This window comes from Salvelinus fontinalis, chromosome 7, assembly GCF_029448725.1.
Source record: "Salvelinus fontinalis isolate EN_2023a chromosome 7, ASM2944872v1, whole genome shotgun sequence".
Taxonomy (NCBI): Eukaryota; Metazoa; Chordata; class Actinopteri; order Salmoniformes; family Salmonidae; genus Salvelinus; species Salvelinus fontinalis.
The window spans coordinates 57,712,642-57,731,057 of NC_074671.1; the positions used below are offsets into that span (position 1 = coordinate 57,712,642).

Below are 18,416 nucleotides of genomic sequence, written 5' to 3' on the forward strand. Positions count from 1 at the left end.
ACTGTACCTGTCCTTCTGATGCCCTCTGACCATGACACTGCAGGCTTCCAGCCCAGCCTCCACAGCTTCTCACAGTTCACAGGGTACCTCAGGTCAACCACTGGCCTTGGGTGGGTGAGAGGTTCAACAATGTCAGTGTCTTAGGAGCCAATCACACAGCCTGCCTTTCTCACACTGGTTTCCATGGCAAAGACATGCTCAAATGAAGTAAAGGCTCTGAAAAGTGTCATTCCTTTATACTTCACTCACCGGTCAGGCACAAACTCCAGCCAGTCGTCCAGTTCTGCATCAGGGACATGCCTGACCTGTAACACACACTATTAGCAGATGTCTTTCAGTGGCTCAGTAAAGAGGACTACAGAGTGACCAGACACACACTTCACCTACCATCTTGATAAGTTCTCTGGCTAGCTGAATGATGGATATCCTACCATCTTGATAAGTTCTCTGGCTAGCTGAATGATGGACATCCTACCATCTTGATATGTTCTCTGGCTAGCTGAATGATGGATATCCTACCATCTTGATAAGTTCTCTGGCTAGCTGAATGATGGATATCCTACCATCTTGATAAGTTTTCTGGCTAGCTGAATGATGGACATACTACCATCTTGATAAGTTCTCTGGCTAGCTGAATGATGGATATCCTACCATCTTGATAAGTTCTCTGGCTAGCTGAATGATGGATATCCTACCATCTTGATAAGTTCTCTGGCTAGCTGAATGATGGATATCCTACCATCTTGATAAGTTCTCTGGTTAGTTGAATGATGGATATCCTACCATCTTGATAAGTTCTCTGGCTAGCTGAATGATGGATATCCTACCATCTTGATAAGTTCTCTGGCTAGCTGAATGATGGATATCCTACCATCTTGATAAGTTCTCTGGCTAGTTGAATGATGGATATCTCGAAGTCGGTCCCGATGTTGTAGGTTTCTCCCACCATCCCCCTCTCCAGGATGGTGTGGAATGCTTCAATGGCATCATCCACGTACAGGAAGTGGCGAGATTGGGGGCTGGTCCCTTGGATGGTACTGTGGCAAAGAAGAGCATGGGATATGTAGGCTTTATTTGAAACAATAACATATGAAGTAAGACATGTCCACATAGTCTGGGATGATGTCAGTGCTCTCTTAAAGTATAAGTATTTACCATTTTTTGTTCAGCTGAAGGAAGGACACGAATTTTGGAATAACCTGGGGGTAAAAAAACAACATTTGAGACATCTTAAAAGACCAGACACACAAAAGAAATATATAGAACTGTGGTTCACAACCAGGGGTACTAGGACATTAGGGGGTACTTCAGAGGTACTCCAGGCAGAGCAAGATTCAGTTGGTGGTACAGTAACCGAAAAAGGTTGGGAACCACTGATATAGAATATAGATACTATATTGACCTTCTCCAAGTACTGTCTGGGTCCATATACATTATTGCTCCTTGTTATTATAACAGGAAACTGAAAGAAAAAAACAAATATTAATACAAAATAATACAAAAATGTGTACATGCCTCACAGAAAAACTTGGTTATAATTGTGGTATGTCTATTGACAGTATTTACTACCTTGTGTCTCTCCCTGTAGGACAATACAAGACACTCAGCAGCTGCTTTAGACACAGAATATGGGTTGTTGGGTCTTCTTGGGCTGGTTTCATCTAATTCCTACATGGGGGTAAAAGAGACCGCTTTTAACACCGGGGACTGACAGTACTGCAGACAAAGAACCTTAAAAAGTGGCAAAAGAAGTTGAGAAGTGGCCCTCAAAAACTTGGGAGCTCAAATGTAAATGTGGCATACACCTTACAAAAAGTTATGATAATTATGTCAGGATATCAGTGAAAATGATATGAGTGGACTGACCTTATACAGACTCTCTCCATACACCTCATCTGTACTAATGTAAATAAACTTCTCCACCTTGGCCTCAAAAGCTGCTTTCAGTAGCACCCTTGTCCCCTCCACGTTCACCATGTGGTATCTGGACGGCCAAACGAAGGACGTCTCTGAAAAGGGGGCACAGAAACATATGGATGAATGTCTTGCTCTATGGGTCACTGAGTGTTGTCAACAATGCCTTTGATTGTGTTGTTACCATGCCAAAACAATCTAAACAGTAAAACGTAATTTCTTACCAACATGTGTTTGAGCCGCAAAGTGAAAGACGATGTCGATGTTTTCTGTGGCAAACATGTGTTTTAACAAGCATGAATTGCATATATCCCCCTGTTAAAGAAAAGGGACAAAACATGACACATATTCAAGCTAACAGTCTTTATGATTTTTTATTTTTTAACAATAAACAAAAACATACATAGACAAAAACAATAAACAACTTAACATTCATACATTTCCAAACACTGATCACATCATACTTACTCAGACCCAAATATGTTCCCATTTTGTTTCTGTCCAAGACAGATTTTTTTCAATATTTAAATAATAAAGCATTTGATTCTTCCATTCTCTTAAAGTTGGAGTATCATTTGACTGCCAGTATTTAAGTAATAGTAACCCATCCGGTATCTCACAGCACTCCTATATACCATGTCTTGAAATATGCAGAAAGACGGATTAAAAGTAAACTTACATTGTACAACTTCTGACAACTAGCTTTCTAACTTCACCCATAACTTTTGGACCATAGCACTCCCAGAAGGCATGAATTATTGAGCCATTGGTAGTTTTACACTTAAGACATTACTCTGCCGTTGTGCTGTAGAATTTGTGAATTTTGTCTCTTGTATAACACATTGTATACATTAGTTTATACTGGATTAAGCGTATATTGTCAATAATTGTAATTTTGTTCGTTATGTTCCAACACTCCCTCCATCTTGTGCCAATGTCAGTTATTTTTAAGTCTTGGTTCCAATAGTTATATATATTTTTTCTAAGAGATTGTTAGTTCAATAGGCTTTTTTTGTGCAAGGTTTTGTATATATTACCTTTCATATGAGTATCTTTTCTTGACTCAAATAGGATTCCCTCAATATTGCTCTGATGTCCAAAAGCTTTCAGGTCAAAATGTTGAGATATTTTTTTATTTAACCTTTATTTAACCAGGTAGGCAAGTGGAGAACAAGTTCTCATTTACAACTGCGACCTGGCCAAGATAAAGCAAAGCAGTTCGACACATACAACAACACAGAGTTACATATGGAGTTAACAAACATACAGTCAATAATACAGTAGAAAAACAAGTCTATAAACAATGTGTGCAAATGAGGTGAGATAAGGGAGGTAAGGCAATAAATAGGCCATGGTGGCGAAGTAAATACAATATAGCAATTAAACACTGGAATGGTAGATGTGCAGTAGATGAATGTGCAAAGTAGAAATACTGGGGTGCAAAGGAGCAAGATAAATAAATAAATACAGTAGGGGATGAGGTAGTTGTTTGGGCTATTTACAGATGGGCTATGTACAGGTGCAGTGATGTGTAAGCTGCTCTGACAGCTGATGCTTAAAGCTAGTGAGGGAGATAAGTGTCTCCAGTTTCAGTGATTTTTGTAGTTCGTTCCAGTCATTGGGAGCAGAGAACTGGAAGGAGAGGTGGCCAAAGGAGGAATTGGCTTTGGGGGTGACCAGTGAGATATACCTGCAGGAGCACGTGCTACGGGTGGGTGCTGCTATGGTGACCAGCGAACTGAGATAAGGCAGGGCTTTACCTAGCAGGGTCTTGTAGACCTGGAGCCAGTGGGTTTGGCGACAAGTATGAAGCAAGGGCCAGCCAACGAGAGCGTACAGGTCGCAGTGGTGGGTAGTATATGGGGCTTTGGTGACAAAACGGATGGCACTGTGATAGACTGCATCCAATTTGTTGAGTAGAGTGCTGGAGGCTATTTTGTAAATGACATCGCCAAAGTCGAGGATCGGTAGGATGGTCAGTTTTACGAGGGTATGTTTGGCAGCATGAGTGAAGGATGCTTTGTTGCGAAATAGGAAGCCAATTCTAGATTTAATTTTGGATTGGAGATGTTTGATGTGAGTCTGGAAGGAGAGTTTACAGTCTAACCAGACACCTAGGTATTTGTAGTTGTCCACATATTCTAAGTCAGAACCGTCCAGAGTAGTGATGCTGGACGGGCAAGCAGGTGCGGGCAGCGATCGGTTTAAGAGCATGCATTTAGTTTTACTTGTATTTCAGAACAGTTGGAGGCCACGGAAGGAGTTGTATGGCATTGAAGCTCGTCTGGAGGTTAGTTAACACAGTGTCCAAAGAAGGGCCAGAAGTATACAGAATGGTGTCGTCTGCGTAGAGATGGATCAGAGACTCACCAGCAGCAAGAGCGACATCATTGATGTATACAAGAGAGTCGGCCCAAGAATTGAACCCTGTGGCACCCCCATAGAGACTGCCAGAGGCCCGGACAACAGGCCCTCCGATTTGACACACTGAACTCTATCGGAAAAGTTGGTGAACCAGGCGAGGCAATCATTTGAGAAACCAAGGCTGTTGAGTCTGCCGATAAGGATGTGTGATTGACAGAGTCGAAAGGCTTAGCCAGGTCGATGAAAACGGCTGCACAGTATTGTTTCTTATCGATGCCGGTTATGATATCATTTAGGACCTTGAGCGTGGCTGAGGTGCACCCATGACCAGCTCTGAAACCAGATTGCATAGCGGAGAAGGTACGGTGGGATTCAAAATGGTCGGTAATCTGTTTGTTAACTTGGCTTTCGAAGACCTTAGAAAGGCGGGGTGGGATAGATATAGGTCTGTAGCAGTTTGGGTCAAGAGTGTGTCCCCCTTTGAAGAGGGGGATGACCACAGCTGCTTTCCAATTTTTGGGAATCTCAGACAACACGAAAGAGAGGTTGAACAGGCTAGTAATAGGGGTTACAACAATTTTGGCAGATAACTTTAGAAAGAAAGGGTCCAGATTGTCTAGCCCGGCTGATTTGTAGGGGTCCAGATTTTGCAGCTCTTTCAGAACATCAGCTAACTGGATTTGGGAGGAGAAATGGGGGAGGCTTGGGCGAGTTGCTGTGGGGCGTGCAGGGCTGTTGACCGGGGTTGGGGTAGCCAGGTGGAAAGCATGGCCAGCCGTAGAAAAATGCTTATTGAAGTTCTCAATTATAGTGGATTTATCGGTGGTGACAGTTTCCTAGCCTCAGAGCAGTGGGCAGCTGGGAGGAGGTGCTCTTATTCTCCATGGACTTTACAGTGTCCCAGAACTTTTTTGAGTTTGTGTTGCAGGAAGCAAATTTCTGCTTGAAAAATCTAGCCTTAGCTTTCCTAACTGCCTGTTTATATTGGTTCCTAACTTCCCTGAAAAGTTGCATATCACGGGGGCTGTTCGATGCTAATGCAGAATGCCACAGGATCTTTTTGTGCTGGTCAAGGGCAGTCAGGTCTGGAGAGAACCAAGGGCTATATCTGTTCCTGGTTCTACATTTCTTGAATGGGGCATGCTTATTTAAGATGGTGAGGAAGGCATTTTTAAAGAATAACCAGGCATCCTCTACTGACGGGATGAGGTCAATATCCTTCCAGGATACCCGGGTCAGGTCGAATAGAAAGGCCTGCTCGCTGAAGTGTTTCAGGGAGCGTTTGACAGTGATGAGGGGAGGTCATTTGACCGCAGAACCATTACGGATACAGGCAATGAGGCAGTGATCGCTGAGATCTTGGTTGAAAACAGCAGAGGTGTATTTAGAGGGCAAGTTGGTTAAGATGATATCTATGAGGGTGCCCGTGTTTACGGCTTTGGGGTTGTACCTGGTAGGTTCATTGATACTTTGTGTGAGATTGAGGGCATCAAGCTTAGATTTTAGGATGGCCGGGGTGTTAAGCATGTCCCAGTTTAGGTCACCTAGCAGCACGAGCTCTGAAGATAGATGGGGGGCAATCAGTTCACATATGGTGTCCAGGGCACAGCTGGGGGCAGAGGGGGGTCTATAGCAAGCGGCAACGGTGAGAGACTTGTTTCTAGAAAGGTGGATTTTTAAAAGTAGAAGTTCAAATATAAAACTTTAAGTTGCATTTATTTAAAATTGTATACATTGGTCAGTCCAAAATGTATTTTTAATTCTGTCATGGAAATAATTGTATTTCCTATTACCATGTAATTTACGGTTTCTATGCCTTTAGTTTTCCATGTGGGCCAATTTATCAGTGAATTCTGAAAAGCTGTCCAAGGATTGTTCCAGAGGGAGTGAAATTGGTTCCTGTAGAATCCGTTTCATGTTCTTCCATGTTGTTACAGTGTTGTTAACTATGAAGTTGTTCATGTTCTTAGCTCCATCCTTTGAAAACAGACGCGTAAAAAAATATGGGGATGAGCATGCGCATCTTCAATATGTACCCATTGTTCCTCTTTAGTGTATTTAACAACATGTTGCAAGTAAAAGCCTTGGGTGGCGAGTTGATACAATTCCAAATCTGGAAGGTTAAAAAACACCCTCAGACTTAGGAAGATGTTAAACTATCATTTTTATTCAGTGGTATTTCCCCACATGAAGTCTGTTATGGCCGAGTATACATTTGTAAATAATGTCTTCGGTGGGGTAATTGGTATATAACTGAAAATACACAGAACAAAAATATATGTATGTAAAGTGTTGGTCCCATGTTTCATGAGCTGAAATAAAAGATCAGAGAAATGTTCCATACCCACAAAAAGCTTTTTTCTCTCAAATGTTGTGCACACATTTGTGCACCCTGTTAGAGAGCATTTCTCATTTGCCAAGATAATCCACCTGACATGTGACATATAAAGAAGCTGATTAAACAGCATGGTCATTACACAGGTGCCCCTTGTGCTGGAGACAATTAAAGGCTACTCTAAATTGTGCAGTTTTGTCACACAACACAATGCCACAGATGTTGAGGGAGCATGTAATTGGCAGGCTAACTGCAGGACTGTCCACCAGAGCTGTTGCCAGATAATTGAATGATCATTTCTCTACCGTAAGTCACCTCCAATGTTGTTTTAGGGAATTTGTCAGTACGTCCAACTGGCCTCAACTGCAGACCACACGTATGGAGTCGTTTGGGTGAGTGGTTTGCTGATGTCAACGTTGTGAACAGAGTGCCCCATGGGTGGCGGTGGGGTTATGGTATGGGCAGGTATAAACTACAAACAAAATAGCATTTTATTAATGGCAATTTTAATGCACAGAGATACCATGACAAGATCTTGAGGCCCATTGTCGTGCAATTCATCCGCCGCCATTACCTCATATTTCAGTATGATAATTTGGATTTTATTTGTACCTTTATTTAACTAGGCAAGTCAGTTAGGAACAAATTCTTATTTACAATAACGGCCTACCCCGGCCAAACCCGGACGACGCTGGGCCAATTGTGCGCCGTCCTATGGGACTCCCAATCACGGACAGATGTGATACAGCCTGGATTCGAACCAGGGACTGTAGTAACGCCTCTTGCACTGAGATGCAGTGCCTTAGACCATTGCGCCACTATGGAGTCCAATGCACGGCCCCATGTCGCAAGGATCTGAACAAAATTCCAGGAAGCAAAACATTTTCAAGTTCTTCCATGGCCTGCATACTCACCAGACGTGTCACCCATTGAGCATGTTTGGGTACTCTGGATCGACATGTACGACAGCGTGCTCCAGTTGTCGCCAATATCCAGCAACTTCGCACAGCCATTGAAGAGGAGTGGGACAACATTCCACAGCCCACAATCAACAGCCTGATCAACTCTTTGTGAAGACGATGTGTCATGCTGCATGAGGTAAATGGTGGTCACACCAAATACTGACTGGTTTTCTGATCCACACTCCTACCTTTTTTAAGGCATCTGTGACCAACAGATGCATATCTGTACTCCCAGTCATGTGAAATCCATAGATTCAGGTCTAATGAATTCATTTCAATTGACTGATTTCCTTACATGAACTCTAACTCGGCAAAATCTTTCAAATCGTTGCATGTTGAGTTCATATTTTTGTTCAGTAAAATCTAAAACTTTGGGAGCCATACCATTCTAAAGAGGTTAATCTATGGGGAGATTGTTCCATTTAATTAGATCTGCTTTCATGTTGTTGAGTAATGGAATAAAGTTAACTTTATATATTTGTTGTCACTTATTAAGCATCCTAAGTATTTCATATTTTTTGTGGTCCACAAAGGATTGCTGTAGTTCATGAGTTATTATTTTTCTAATTGCCATTATTTCATTTTTTTTCAATGTTAATTTCATATCCTGAGATTTTTGAGTATTCCCGAAAACATTTTGAACAAGGGGGACATTGAGTTTCAAATATTAGTCAGGTATATCAGAAGATCGTCAGCAAATTAGTTCATATTCATGTTTATCAATACGGATACCTGTTACATTTGAGTTCTGTTTAATTATTTCTGCAAGCGGTTCAATTGCCAGTGCAAACAGGAGGGGAGAGAGGACATCCCTGTCTCGTAACACTGGCACTCCATATACAGTGATGTTACATAACAGTAGGACTTGGCAGTTCTCTCACCCTGATAAAGGTGTAGTTCTCATTCTCCTCTACAGACTCCAGGTTCCTGAGATTGGAACAGTAGTCCAGCTGTATGGGACCAGGAAAATTTACACAGTCACTCCCAGGAAATGATGACAACTTGGAATTCTGCAGTCACATAGTGTAGTAGTTAGGGTGTACGGGAAATAAGCTTCACTTCGTTTTTTTATTTACATTTTTTATTTTGTTGTCACATACACCGGATATGTGCAGTGAAACGTGTTGTCAAATCAAATCAAATTTTATTGGTCACATACACATATTTAGCAGATGTTATTGCGGGTGTAGCAAAATACCTGTGTTCCTAGCTCTAACAGTGCAGTAATATCTAACAATACACACAAGTCTGAAAAAGTAAAAGAATGGTATTAAGAAATATAGAAATATTAGGACGAGCAATGTCGGAGTCCGGAGTATAAATATATATGGACAGCTGGACTACTGTAATTATGGACAGTATATGGATACAATATATAGTATATCTGAAGAATACGTAGGATAGAATAGTTTATGTACAGCAATAGTTGAATAGGATAGACCTTGACTATAATACAGTATATACATATGAAATGGGTAAAACAGTATGTAAACATTATTAAAGTGACCAGTGTTCCATGTCTATGTTGCACCTAGGCAGCAAAGGGAACGAGAGGCCCCAGCTTGAACAGGGCTTGAATCTGTCGTTACAGGAAAGCACATTTAGCTCCTACTTACATTGTCAAAGTTGATGATACGCCAATCTGGGTGCCTGTTGACTAGGGAGCAGACAAAATGGGACCCACTGTATTGGGAAAGAGTTACAGATGAAACATGTATTGTATGCAATGAAATCTCATATTTGACATACATTGTAGATTCAACTTGCTTGTTTTCTGTTGTTTAAGTCTTTGTCAGAATACTACTGATTGTCATTATGATGATGATGATTTGCTAACTGTTACTTACATGAAACCCGCCCCTCCAGTCACCAGGACCGTTTTGACAAAGTCCATCCTCGCACAACCTGTTGATGTCTCCTCACAACTCTTCTCCTGGATCTTCAGTTTTCATTGAAGCCCAAAGGCACTCTCCTAGTGACATAAATTATGCCCACCTTAGCTAGCTAACTAGCTTACCTGTGCTGGAGAGTGTCTTATTGTTGAGTAAACAAGAGATAATCTCATAAACTATATGCGGGAACTGATTTTAAGTGATTGAGGCCATTCTAAAGCGAAGCACATCGACAACACGTTAACGAACAGTTAGATAACATTACTGAGATGTTTGTGTTGTCACTAGTTCATGTCAGAAGCAGCTGGTACTGTACAAACCACATCAGCAAAATATAATGTGCAACTTTTGCGACAGTCTTTTGTCGGTTTATGGCAATGTTGACACGTTTCAGAGGCCTGCGTTGAGTTGGTCCGTTTTGGTGCCCACCCTTTTATCGCTCTCTGATTGGCTTACAGATCTAACGTAGGGCAGAGGTCCTTTTATGATTAGGTAAAACCTAAATCAATCAAACATTCAGTGCAGATGGAACTCACCCTTTTTGACTAGACCATTCATTGTTGTCGTACAATCATCTTCTTTATATCTAATTTGATAAGTCGCTTTTAGGAGACAATGTATCCGTTAATGTTCACACTTACAGCCTATTTACTATGCATTCCAGCTACATTTGGAAAAACTGTGTCGGGAGTTTTCAAGAGCGATGCAGCCAGAGAGCAGAATGGACAGTACATCACAAAATTCATGTACAACGGTAGGTGTAGCAGTCTGACACTAGCGACAAATTCTGGAGGGAGGCTTGTGTGGATGGATACACATGCACCAAGATGACGTGATGCGTTTTATTATTGGATGTTTTATATAGACTATAGTTGCAATGCTTATGTACATACATAAATAAGGAAGCAACAGATCATGTGTTCTTAGTCTGGAAAGTGCTAATCTCTTGCATGGTGTTATGCATCATTGTCTCAAAGTATTTTTCTGTGTGCATTGCAATCTTAAGCGGGAAATCGTTGGAAGATGTTTGTTGAGTTGGGATCAAATCACATAGGTCTATGCAGTGTCTTAATAATAGGTTGGTTCAGTCTTACATTAGTCCAGACCCATGAGCATCAGCAATGTCATTCTGTTCCCGGGTACAACATGTTGCCAAATGTGATAGCCAGGCAGTACATTAGAATCAATAGAGCTACTTCCTTTATCACAGACGGTCTGCATATTCTGTAGGTTCGAATGAAACCCAATCCTCTGAAAGGTGGATTTAGTGTCCTGTCAGATCTCTTCCCTCATTCCCTCTTTCTCTCTCTCCTCCCATCTACTTCCACTACCTCTTCTTCTCTCACACCCTCTCTTGTCTCTCCCTCCCTCTGTCTCTCTCTTCCCCAGTGGGTAGTGGTCTGGTGGTGTGCAGGCTGGAGAATGCTCCCCTGGCCACGGAGAAGGGGTCCAGACTGCTATTCTTCCCGGAGATGGAGGACGGCTTCGACATCGACAACCTCAGCTGCCACGACCGCCTCTCCAAGGCACAGCTCTCCAGTGAGTGTCTCTGAGACTGTCACATGTATTGCTGTTTGCATTCATGTCCCGCTGGCTCGTAGTAAACATGCATTCATAAACAAGAGGCATTTGGGGAAGTGGTATAAATACCATCATTTACAAGACATATTCTGAATGTACTTGCAGTATGTTGCATCAGCATATGTAACCGACTGGTTATCAAACCTTGGTCGTTTGCATGACTTAAGGCCACATTAGCCCTCTTAGCGAAGGCCTAGGGCTTGTCTCCCTCCTAACGTTGTTTCCCTCTCTCTGCTCAGTCCGTCTGAGTGAGGAGGAGCACAACCAGAGCATCCCCCACCTTCACTCCCCCACGGCCTGGATGGCGCTGTATGCAGACCGCTACACCTGCGGGGAGGGGGGCATCATCCCTGCCCACGGGGACCTGACCTTCACCATCCTGCTGTTCAACCCTGACTCGGCAGGCAACCCCCTGGAACACTTCAGCGCTGAGGAAGCAGGTCAGTACATGCACATACTTTAATATATGCATTTGGTGCACTGTAAATCGCTTTGGATGAAAGCGTCTGCTAAGCGTCTGCTAAGTGTCTGCTAGTCATAACACATCATTTTATACTTCTGAATTGAAGATATGACTAGGGCTCCAGACAGGAGCAATGCTTGACTGATTGTGTCCTCCCCACCCCTGGCACCCTGACCCACCCTCCTTTCTACCCCTGTCCCCCTACCCCACCCTCCTACCTACCCCTGCTCCTACCAGGCCTGCATAGTTTCTACTGTCTGCTGATCCTGGCCTACTTTGTGGCATCCTGTATCTACATTCAGCCTCTGTGGATGGCCCTGAGAAAGGGTGGGCCCATGCAAACGGTGCTGAAGGTGCTCTCCACAGCCTTGGCCCTACAGGGGATCTCTGCCCTCTTCAACTACATCCACCTGGCCAGGTGAGGTTGACTCCGTCCCAGTCATTGTTACAGTCACCTTTCAGCGACCCTGCTCAGGTTTACATCAGTTACTGTATAACAGGATTATCCTGTATTGCAGAATATTTGGAGGAGTGAATATCAGTCTTGTTGTGTAAAAACACACACCTGTCTCTCTCGTTCCACAGGTATGCCAGGGATGGAGTGGGCATTCCTGTCATGGGCAGCTTGGCAGAGTGTGAGTGTTGTATTCTCACTCTCTGTCGCTCCTGCTTCTTTCTTCGTATTGTCTTTCGTTCTTCCTTTGTGACTGTGCTGACTGTTGCCTGTTGTTGTTCTCCCATGCTGCAGTCTGTGACATGGTATCCCAAGTGTCCATGCTGTACATGCTGCTGAGTCTGTGTGTGGGCTGGACCATGAGCAAGAACAGGAAGCCCCAGAGCAGACCTCTCCAGTGGGACTCCTCCCCCGCCTCCAAAGCCCTTGCTATGGGAGGGGTCGCCACACAGGTCAGAGCCTCATCAGCCTATCCATGACCTTTAATCCCTTACCCCAAAATACTAAGCCCTGACTTCCATCTCACTGGATACAGTAGCCCCTACTACTTGCACTAACCTCTACCTTGCTCGCACCATCCCCTATCCTGACCAATACTGTAACCCCCTATTAACTCTCAATTTCCCCTTTGGGATCAGTCAATAAAAACACATTCAATACCAATGACCTAAATACCTTTCCACTGACTCCCTGTCTGTGTCGCTGCCGGGCCACTAGGGGGCGCTACTGCTGTGGGAGCAGTATGAGGAGACAGAGCACCACAGCTACCATGCCCAGCGCAGCATAGCAGGTCTGTTACTCATTTCTCTACGTATCATCCTGGCCTTGTTGCTGGCCTCTGTGCTCTACACCATCATCAGCACAGAGAGGAGCGCCCTCAAGAGAGACTTCTATCTCAGCTTCGCCAAGGTAGGCGTAGAAATACAACACAGAATAGCTGGTAACCCTTTCCATGCGTTTATAGTGCCATCTACAGTGCATTATAAGATTGGTTATTCCAGTCTCACTAGTTTGTTTCTCAGGGTTGTTTTATCTGGTTCCTGTGCCACCCTGTGCTGGTCCTAGTCTCTGTGATCTTCAACGAGCATCAGAGAGAAAAGGTGAGAGGACGACACTCTATAGATATATATATATATATAGATAGATATAGATAGATAGATATATATAGATAGATATATATAGATATATATATAGAGATATATATATATATAGATAGATAGATAGATAGATATATATATATATATATAGATAGATAGATAGATTATATATATATCTATCTATCTATCTATATATATATATCTCTATATATATATCTATCTATCTGAGATATATATATAGATAGATAGATAGAGATATATATATATATATATATATATTGTACTGACTCATTCGGAAGGTTTTTGTTGTTGATGTTTGTGTGTGTCTGTGTTTCTAGGTTGTGACAATCGGTGTGATTCTATGCCAGGCTATCTCGGTGGTGATCCTCTACCAGCTTTTCCTGTCCCGTAGCTTATACTGGGAAGTATCTTCTCTCTCCTCTGTCTCACTACCCCTCACCATGTCCAGAGGGGGCCGGGGACGCTACTGACCCCGCGTGCAGGGGGAACACTTTCACTGTGACACACGCCAAGGGCAAAGGGATACACTGTGACACCTGCAGTTAAAGGGACAATACTTCCACTCCTCTACACTCACTCACGGTAAAGGTGCCCCCACAGATGGGTGAGGAAAGAGGAGGGTGGGATGAAGAGAAGGAAGTAGGAAGTTCCCCCACAAATATAGAAGAGAAGAGGAATGATGGCCTGCTCATGTAGCTGGATAGCACACCTATTTAATACCCTCCCAAACAGGATGAGAGTGAGACCTGGGTTTAAGTGCACATAAAGTATGTATGTAAATGAGACACATTTGTTAGTATACAACAGATGCGGACACATGTAACTGCCAAAATAATGGAAACACTTGAGTAAAAGAGGGATCCAAAGTATATTAAAAGCAGGTGCTTCCACACAGGTGTGGTTCCTGGGTTAAGCAATTCACATCTCATCATGCTTCGGGTCATATATCAAAATTCTGTCTGCCATGGCTGTGGCCCTACTGGGTGACAATGCCCCCATCCACAGGGCACGGGTGGTCACTGAATGGTTTGATGAGCATGAAAATGATGTGAACCATATGGCCGTCTCAGTCACCAGATCTCAACCGGGGATGGAGTTTTCCACCACCATCAACAAAACATCAAATGATGGAATTTCTCGTGGAAGAATGATGTCGCATCCCTCCAATAGAGTTCCAGAATCTATGCCAAGGTGCATTGAAGCTGCTATGGCTCGTGGCACAACGCCCTATTAAGACACTTTATGTTGGTGTTTTATTTATTTTGGCAGTTACCTGTATGTTTGTCTTATTTACAATTGTATGTATGTGTGAAATTGTGGTTTACTGTTTTATTTTGAATGTCAAACTTGGCCTGGATTGGATGTCTCTTTCTTTTTCAGACAGAGTTTAAGACTCCCAAAAGGTTTAAAAGGTTTATAATAGATTACAACGAAAGGTTACTGATTGTCAAATTCCCTGTTAAGTCTTATTCATTGCCGATAAAGATATCCAGGCGCGGACTGAAATACATTTGTTTACCATTCATCCATAGAGATATGGATCCATGTTCAGTGTGGTAAATCTCAAACCAATAATAGAGCCTGATCTTAACTGTCAGAAATAGAACGTTTTTTTAACAGAGTTGCTTCACACTGTTTCATTCTATTGTTGTCAATTGATCGTTCTTTCTGCAAGGTTCTGGTGTGCTGAAGCTATTACAGAAATCACATGGAACTCATGGAATCTTTGTATCATCCCCAGCACTCCAACTAGTTGCATGTGTGAGAATTGTATTACTATTTTGTTGTGCAATTATTGAATTATACTTGAATAGGGTATTCATATTGTTTTGTCTGACATTGGAGCTAGACATGTGCGATGTTTAAATGCAGCTTTATTTTCTCTCAATCGTCGCAAGTGCCTGAGAAGACAATCACTTTGCTAGCAGAGAAGGTACCTGTGTTTGTCTGTGAAGAAATGGGTTTCACATTGGTTATGTATGTCAGTCTGATAGTTAAGTTATGCGGAGATATTGGGGGGCAAATGGTTAACAGAGCAGTGACTGTGTAATGTTCCTATTAAGCATGTTTATAAGGCTGTTTTAAATTCATTACTGTATACTTTTGTAAAATAAGTCTATCAGATGCTGATGCAATACAAGAAAATGTCTGCAGGGGGCAGCAGTTCTCTTGATCTGTTACAGTAGCTACCGTAGACCAGCGTTTCTCAACCTTGATCCTCCAGTACCCCCAAAGGTAAACATTTGTATTGTAACCCTGGACATGCACACCTGATTCAACTTGTCAACTAATCATCAAGCCCTCAATGAGTTGAACGAGGTGTGTTTGTCAAGGGCTACAACGAAACGGTCTATTTTTGAGCAAAGACACTGCTGTAGACTACTCTCAACCAATGCACACTCAAACCATAAAAGTTACCAGTGTCTTTGCTCAAACTGCCTGCATTCTCATTCAACAATTAAACGCATGATAATCCTGGATAATTCAAACATGGAAGGACAAACCACGAAATGTCACGGTTGCTAGGAAATGCCACCACGACGCTCCACCTTGAGTACACAAACGCTTTTCCGCTCTCCACTTCCTCAAACGGATCTGAGAGGCTAATATCAAACACTAACATCAGAGCTAAGCCGAGTCAGTCTCACTTTATTTGGGTAGTTAATCATCTTTGGTTGGTCATTGGTTCCGGTCCGTCTGCTATGGATTCCAGTATGTGACGCTAAATAGGCCAATATAACTAGTAGTCTACACAACACAGTCAAAGTTGTGGAAACATGTCGTGGAATGTGGTTAAACTAACCACAGACTTCTAAACAGTAAACAGTCAAAAGGGGACGAGTCGTTTTACTGATGTTTCTCCACTGCCTGTTTTCTTGTTTGGTGGTTTCGGAATCACTGTCAGTTAGCTGGTTATAATCCTTGCTTTCTGGATGCTCTTTCACTCATTTTACCTTCATGTTGCAAAAGATCAAGAGCATACTATGTTGGCTGTGTTTACACAGGCAGCCCAATTCTGTTATTTTTTCCACTAATCTGTCTTTTGACCAATCAGATCAGCTCTGAAAAAGATCTGATGTGATTGTTCAAAAGACCAATTAGTGGGGGGGGGGGATCAGAATTGGGCTGCCTGTGTAAACGCAGCCTATGTGGCACTGAACCTTAGATGAATTAAAACTATTTGAGAGTGGTGGGCTATTAGTGACAATGAGGACTAGGCCAGCAGCAAAGTAGTGCTCACTCCCACACCAGTCCCATACTGCTGTTTAACCAGGTGCTCCTGTACTGGTTTACACACATCAGTGGCTCCCTACAGACCAGACCATGGCGTCCATCTTGGGTCTTTTCAGGACACCGGTTACCCACTGGGCTATTTCTGACCTCATGCACACCAGGACACTGTGGGCTGAGGGGGATGAATACACACAGGACTTATTTTCCTGCAATACCACCATTAACTCCCTTACTTGTATTATGCAAATAGTCTGACAACAGGAACGTGCTTGGGCTAATACTGTAACATTCATTTGCACCTTTTTTGACTCTACCACAGAAAGTAGTACCAATTCAGGCAGTACTATTCCATTACAGGGGGGACTTCTTTTAATAGTGTTCCTTTAGATAAGGGGGTTTCTATGTATTCTATATCTAGGTCAGGTAGAGAGTAGCGTAGCTGGCAGCCTGAAACCACATGCAAAGATGGACAGTTTCTGTTAGATGTATTTGAAATACTTATTTGAATTCTGAGTATTTTGTAATTTGACTTACACTGGGCTGAACTACAATCCAATGTATTTTGTGTTTTCAAAATACTGTAATTTGGATTGACAAAATACGTTTCTATACCATTTTTGATACGGTTCACATTTTGTGGCCCCTTTTTCACCCTGCATTGGTATCAGAAGTCTGATAGCACTATAGTGTGATACAATTGTCTGCTAAATGAATGAATGAATGTGTGTTTGTCATCGGCAAGGACTTGGGAGTTTTATTTGGGATTAAAAGAAAGGGAATAGAGTTAAGCACAGGCATAGTCCTAAAGGAAAACCTGGTTCAGTCTGCTTTCCAACAGACACAAATCCACTTTTCATCAGGACAATATACTTCTGGCCCTTCTTTTGACACTGTGTTAACAACCCTCCAGGCGAGCTTCAATGCCATACAACTCTCCTTCCGTGGCCTCCAACTGCTCTTAAATACAAGTAAAACCAAATGCATGCTCTTCAACCGATCGCTGCCTGCTCCTGCCCGCCTGTCCAACATCACTACTTTGGACGGCTCTGACTTAGAATATGTGGACAACTACAAATACCTAGGTGTCTGGTTAGACTGTAAACTCTCCTTCCAGACCCACATCAAACATCTCCAATCCAAAGTCAAATCTAGAATTGGCTTCCTATTCCGCAACAAAGCATCCTTTACTCATGCTGCCAAACATACCCTTGTAAAACTGACCATCCTACCAATCCTCGACTTCGGTGATGTCATTTACAAAATAGCCTCCAAAACCCTACTCAATAAATTGGATGCAGTCTATCACAGTGCCATCCGTTTTGTCACCAAAGCCCCATATACTACCCACCACTGCGACCTGTACACTCTCGTTGGCTGGCCCTCGCTTCATACTCGTCGCCAAACCCACTGGTTCCAGGTCATCTACAAGACCCTGCTAGGTAAAGTCCCCCTTTATCTCAGCTCGCTGGTCACCATAGCAGCACCTACCTGTAGCACGCGCTCCAGCAGGTATATCTCTCTAGTCACCCCCAAAACCAATTCTTCCTTTGGACACCTCTCCTTCCAGTTCTCTGCTGCCAATGACTGGAACGAACTAGAAAAATCTCTGAAACTGGAAACACCTATCTCCCTCACTAGCTTTAAGCACCAGCTGTCAGAGCAGCTCATAGATTACTGCACCTGTACATAACCCATCTACAATTTAGCCCAAACAACTACCTCTTTACCTACTGTATTTATTTATTAATTTATTTTGCTCCTTTGCACCCCATTATTTCTGTCTCTACTTTGCACTTTCTTCCAATGCAAACCAACCATTCCAGTGTTTTTTAGTTTTTATTTTACTTGCTGTGTTGTACTCACTTCGCCTCCATGGCCTTTTTATATTTTATTTATTTATACATATATCTGTTTGCCTTCACCTCCCTTATCTCACCTCACTTGCTCACATTGTATATAGACTTATTTTTTTTCACTGTATTATTGACTATATGTTTGTTTTTACTCCATGTGTAACTATGTGTTGTTGTATGTGTCGAACTGCTTTGCTTTATCTTGGCCAGGTCGCAATTGTAAATGAGAACGTGTTCTCAATTTGC

General features: G+C 42.6%; 2 protein-coding genes across 3 annotated transcripts in view; one reads left to right on the plus strand and one right to left on the minus strand.

The window, feature by feature from the left end:
• Positions 1 to 9,846, minus strand: part of LOC129859842 (dTDP-D-glucose 4,6-dehydratase-like) — a 12,024-nt gene extending 2,178 nt beyond the window's left edge. Inside the window, exons 1-11 of one of the 2 annotated variants that reach the window (XM_055930013.1) lie at positions 9,423 to 9,846; positions 9,192 to 9,258; positions 8,457 to 8,525; positions 2,139 to 2,229; positions 1,867 to 2,009; positions 1,570 to 1,668; positions 1,403 to 1,462; positions 1,156 to 1,199; positions 872 to 1,037; positions 250 to 317; positions 8 to 105 (exon numbers count right to left, since the gene is read on the minus strand). In XM_055930013.1, the coding sequence (XP_055785988.1) occupies positions 8 to 105; positions 250 to 317; positions 872 to 1,037; positions 1,156 to 1,199; positions 1,403 to 1,462; positions 1,570 to 1,668; positions 1,867 to 2,009; positions 2,139 to 2,229; positions 8,457 to 8,525; positions 9,192 to 9,258; positions 9,423 to 9,469 (952 nt within the window). In that variant the 5' untranslated portion in view covers positions 9,470 to 9,846. The remainder of the gene's footprint in view (positions 1 to 7; positions 106 to 249; positions 318 to 871; positions 1,038 to 1,155; positions 1,200 to 1,402; positions 1,463 to 1,569; positions 1,669 to 1,866; positions 2,010 to 2,138; positions 2,230 to 8,456; positions 8,526 to 9,191; positions 9,259 to 9,422) is intronic. The other variant, XM_055930014.1, reaches the window with a different exon arrangement.
• A 116-nt stretch (positions 9,847 to 9,962) lies between these two features.
• On the plus strand, positions 9,963 to 15,236 carry LOC129859841 (integral membrane protein GPR180-like). Its single transcript, XM_055930011.1, has 9 exons — positions 9,963 to 10,221; positions 10,857 to 11,006; positions 11,288 to 11,488; positions 11,749 to 11,929; positions 12,097 to 12,146; positions 12,260 to 12,417; positions 12,683 to 12,874; positions 12,988 to 13,065; positions 13,401 to 15,236. The coding sequence occupies exons 1-9, from the start codon at positions 10,083 to 10,085 to the stop codon at positions 13,551 to 13,553; spliced, it is 1,302 nt and encodes a 433-aa protein (XP_055785986.1). The 5' UTR covers positions 9,963 to 10,082; the 3' UTR covers positions 13,554 to 15,236.
• The last annotated feature ends 3,180 nt before the right edge of the window (positions 15,237 to 18,416 follow it).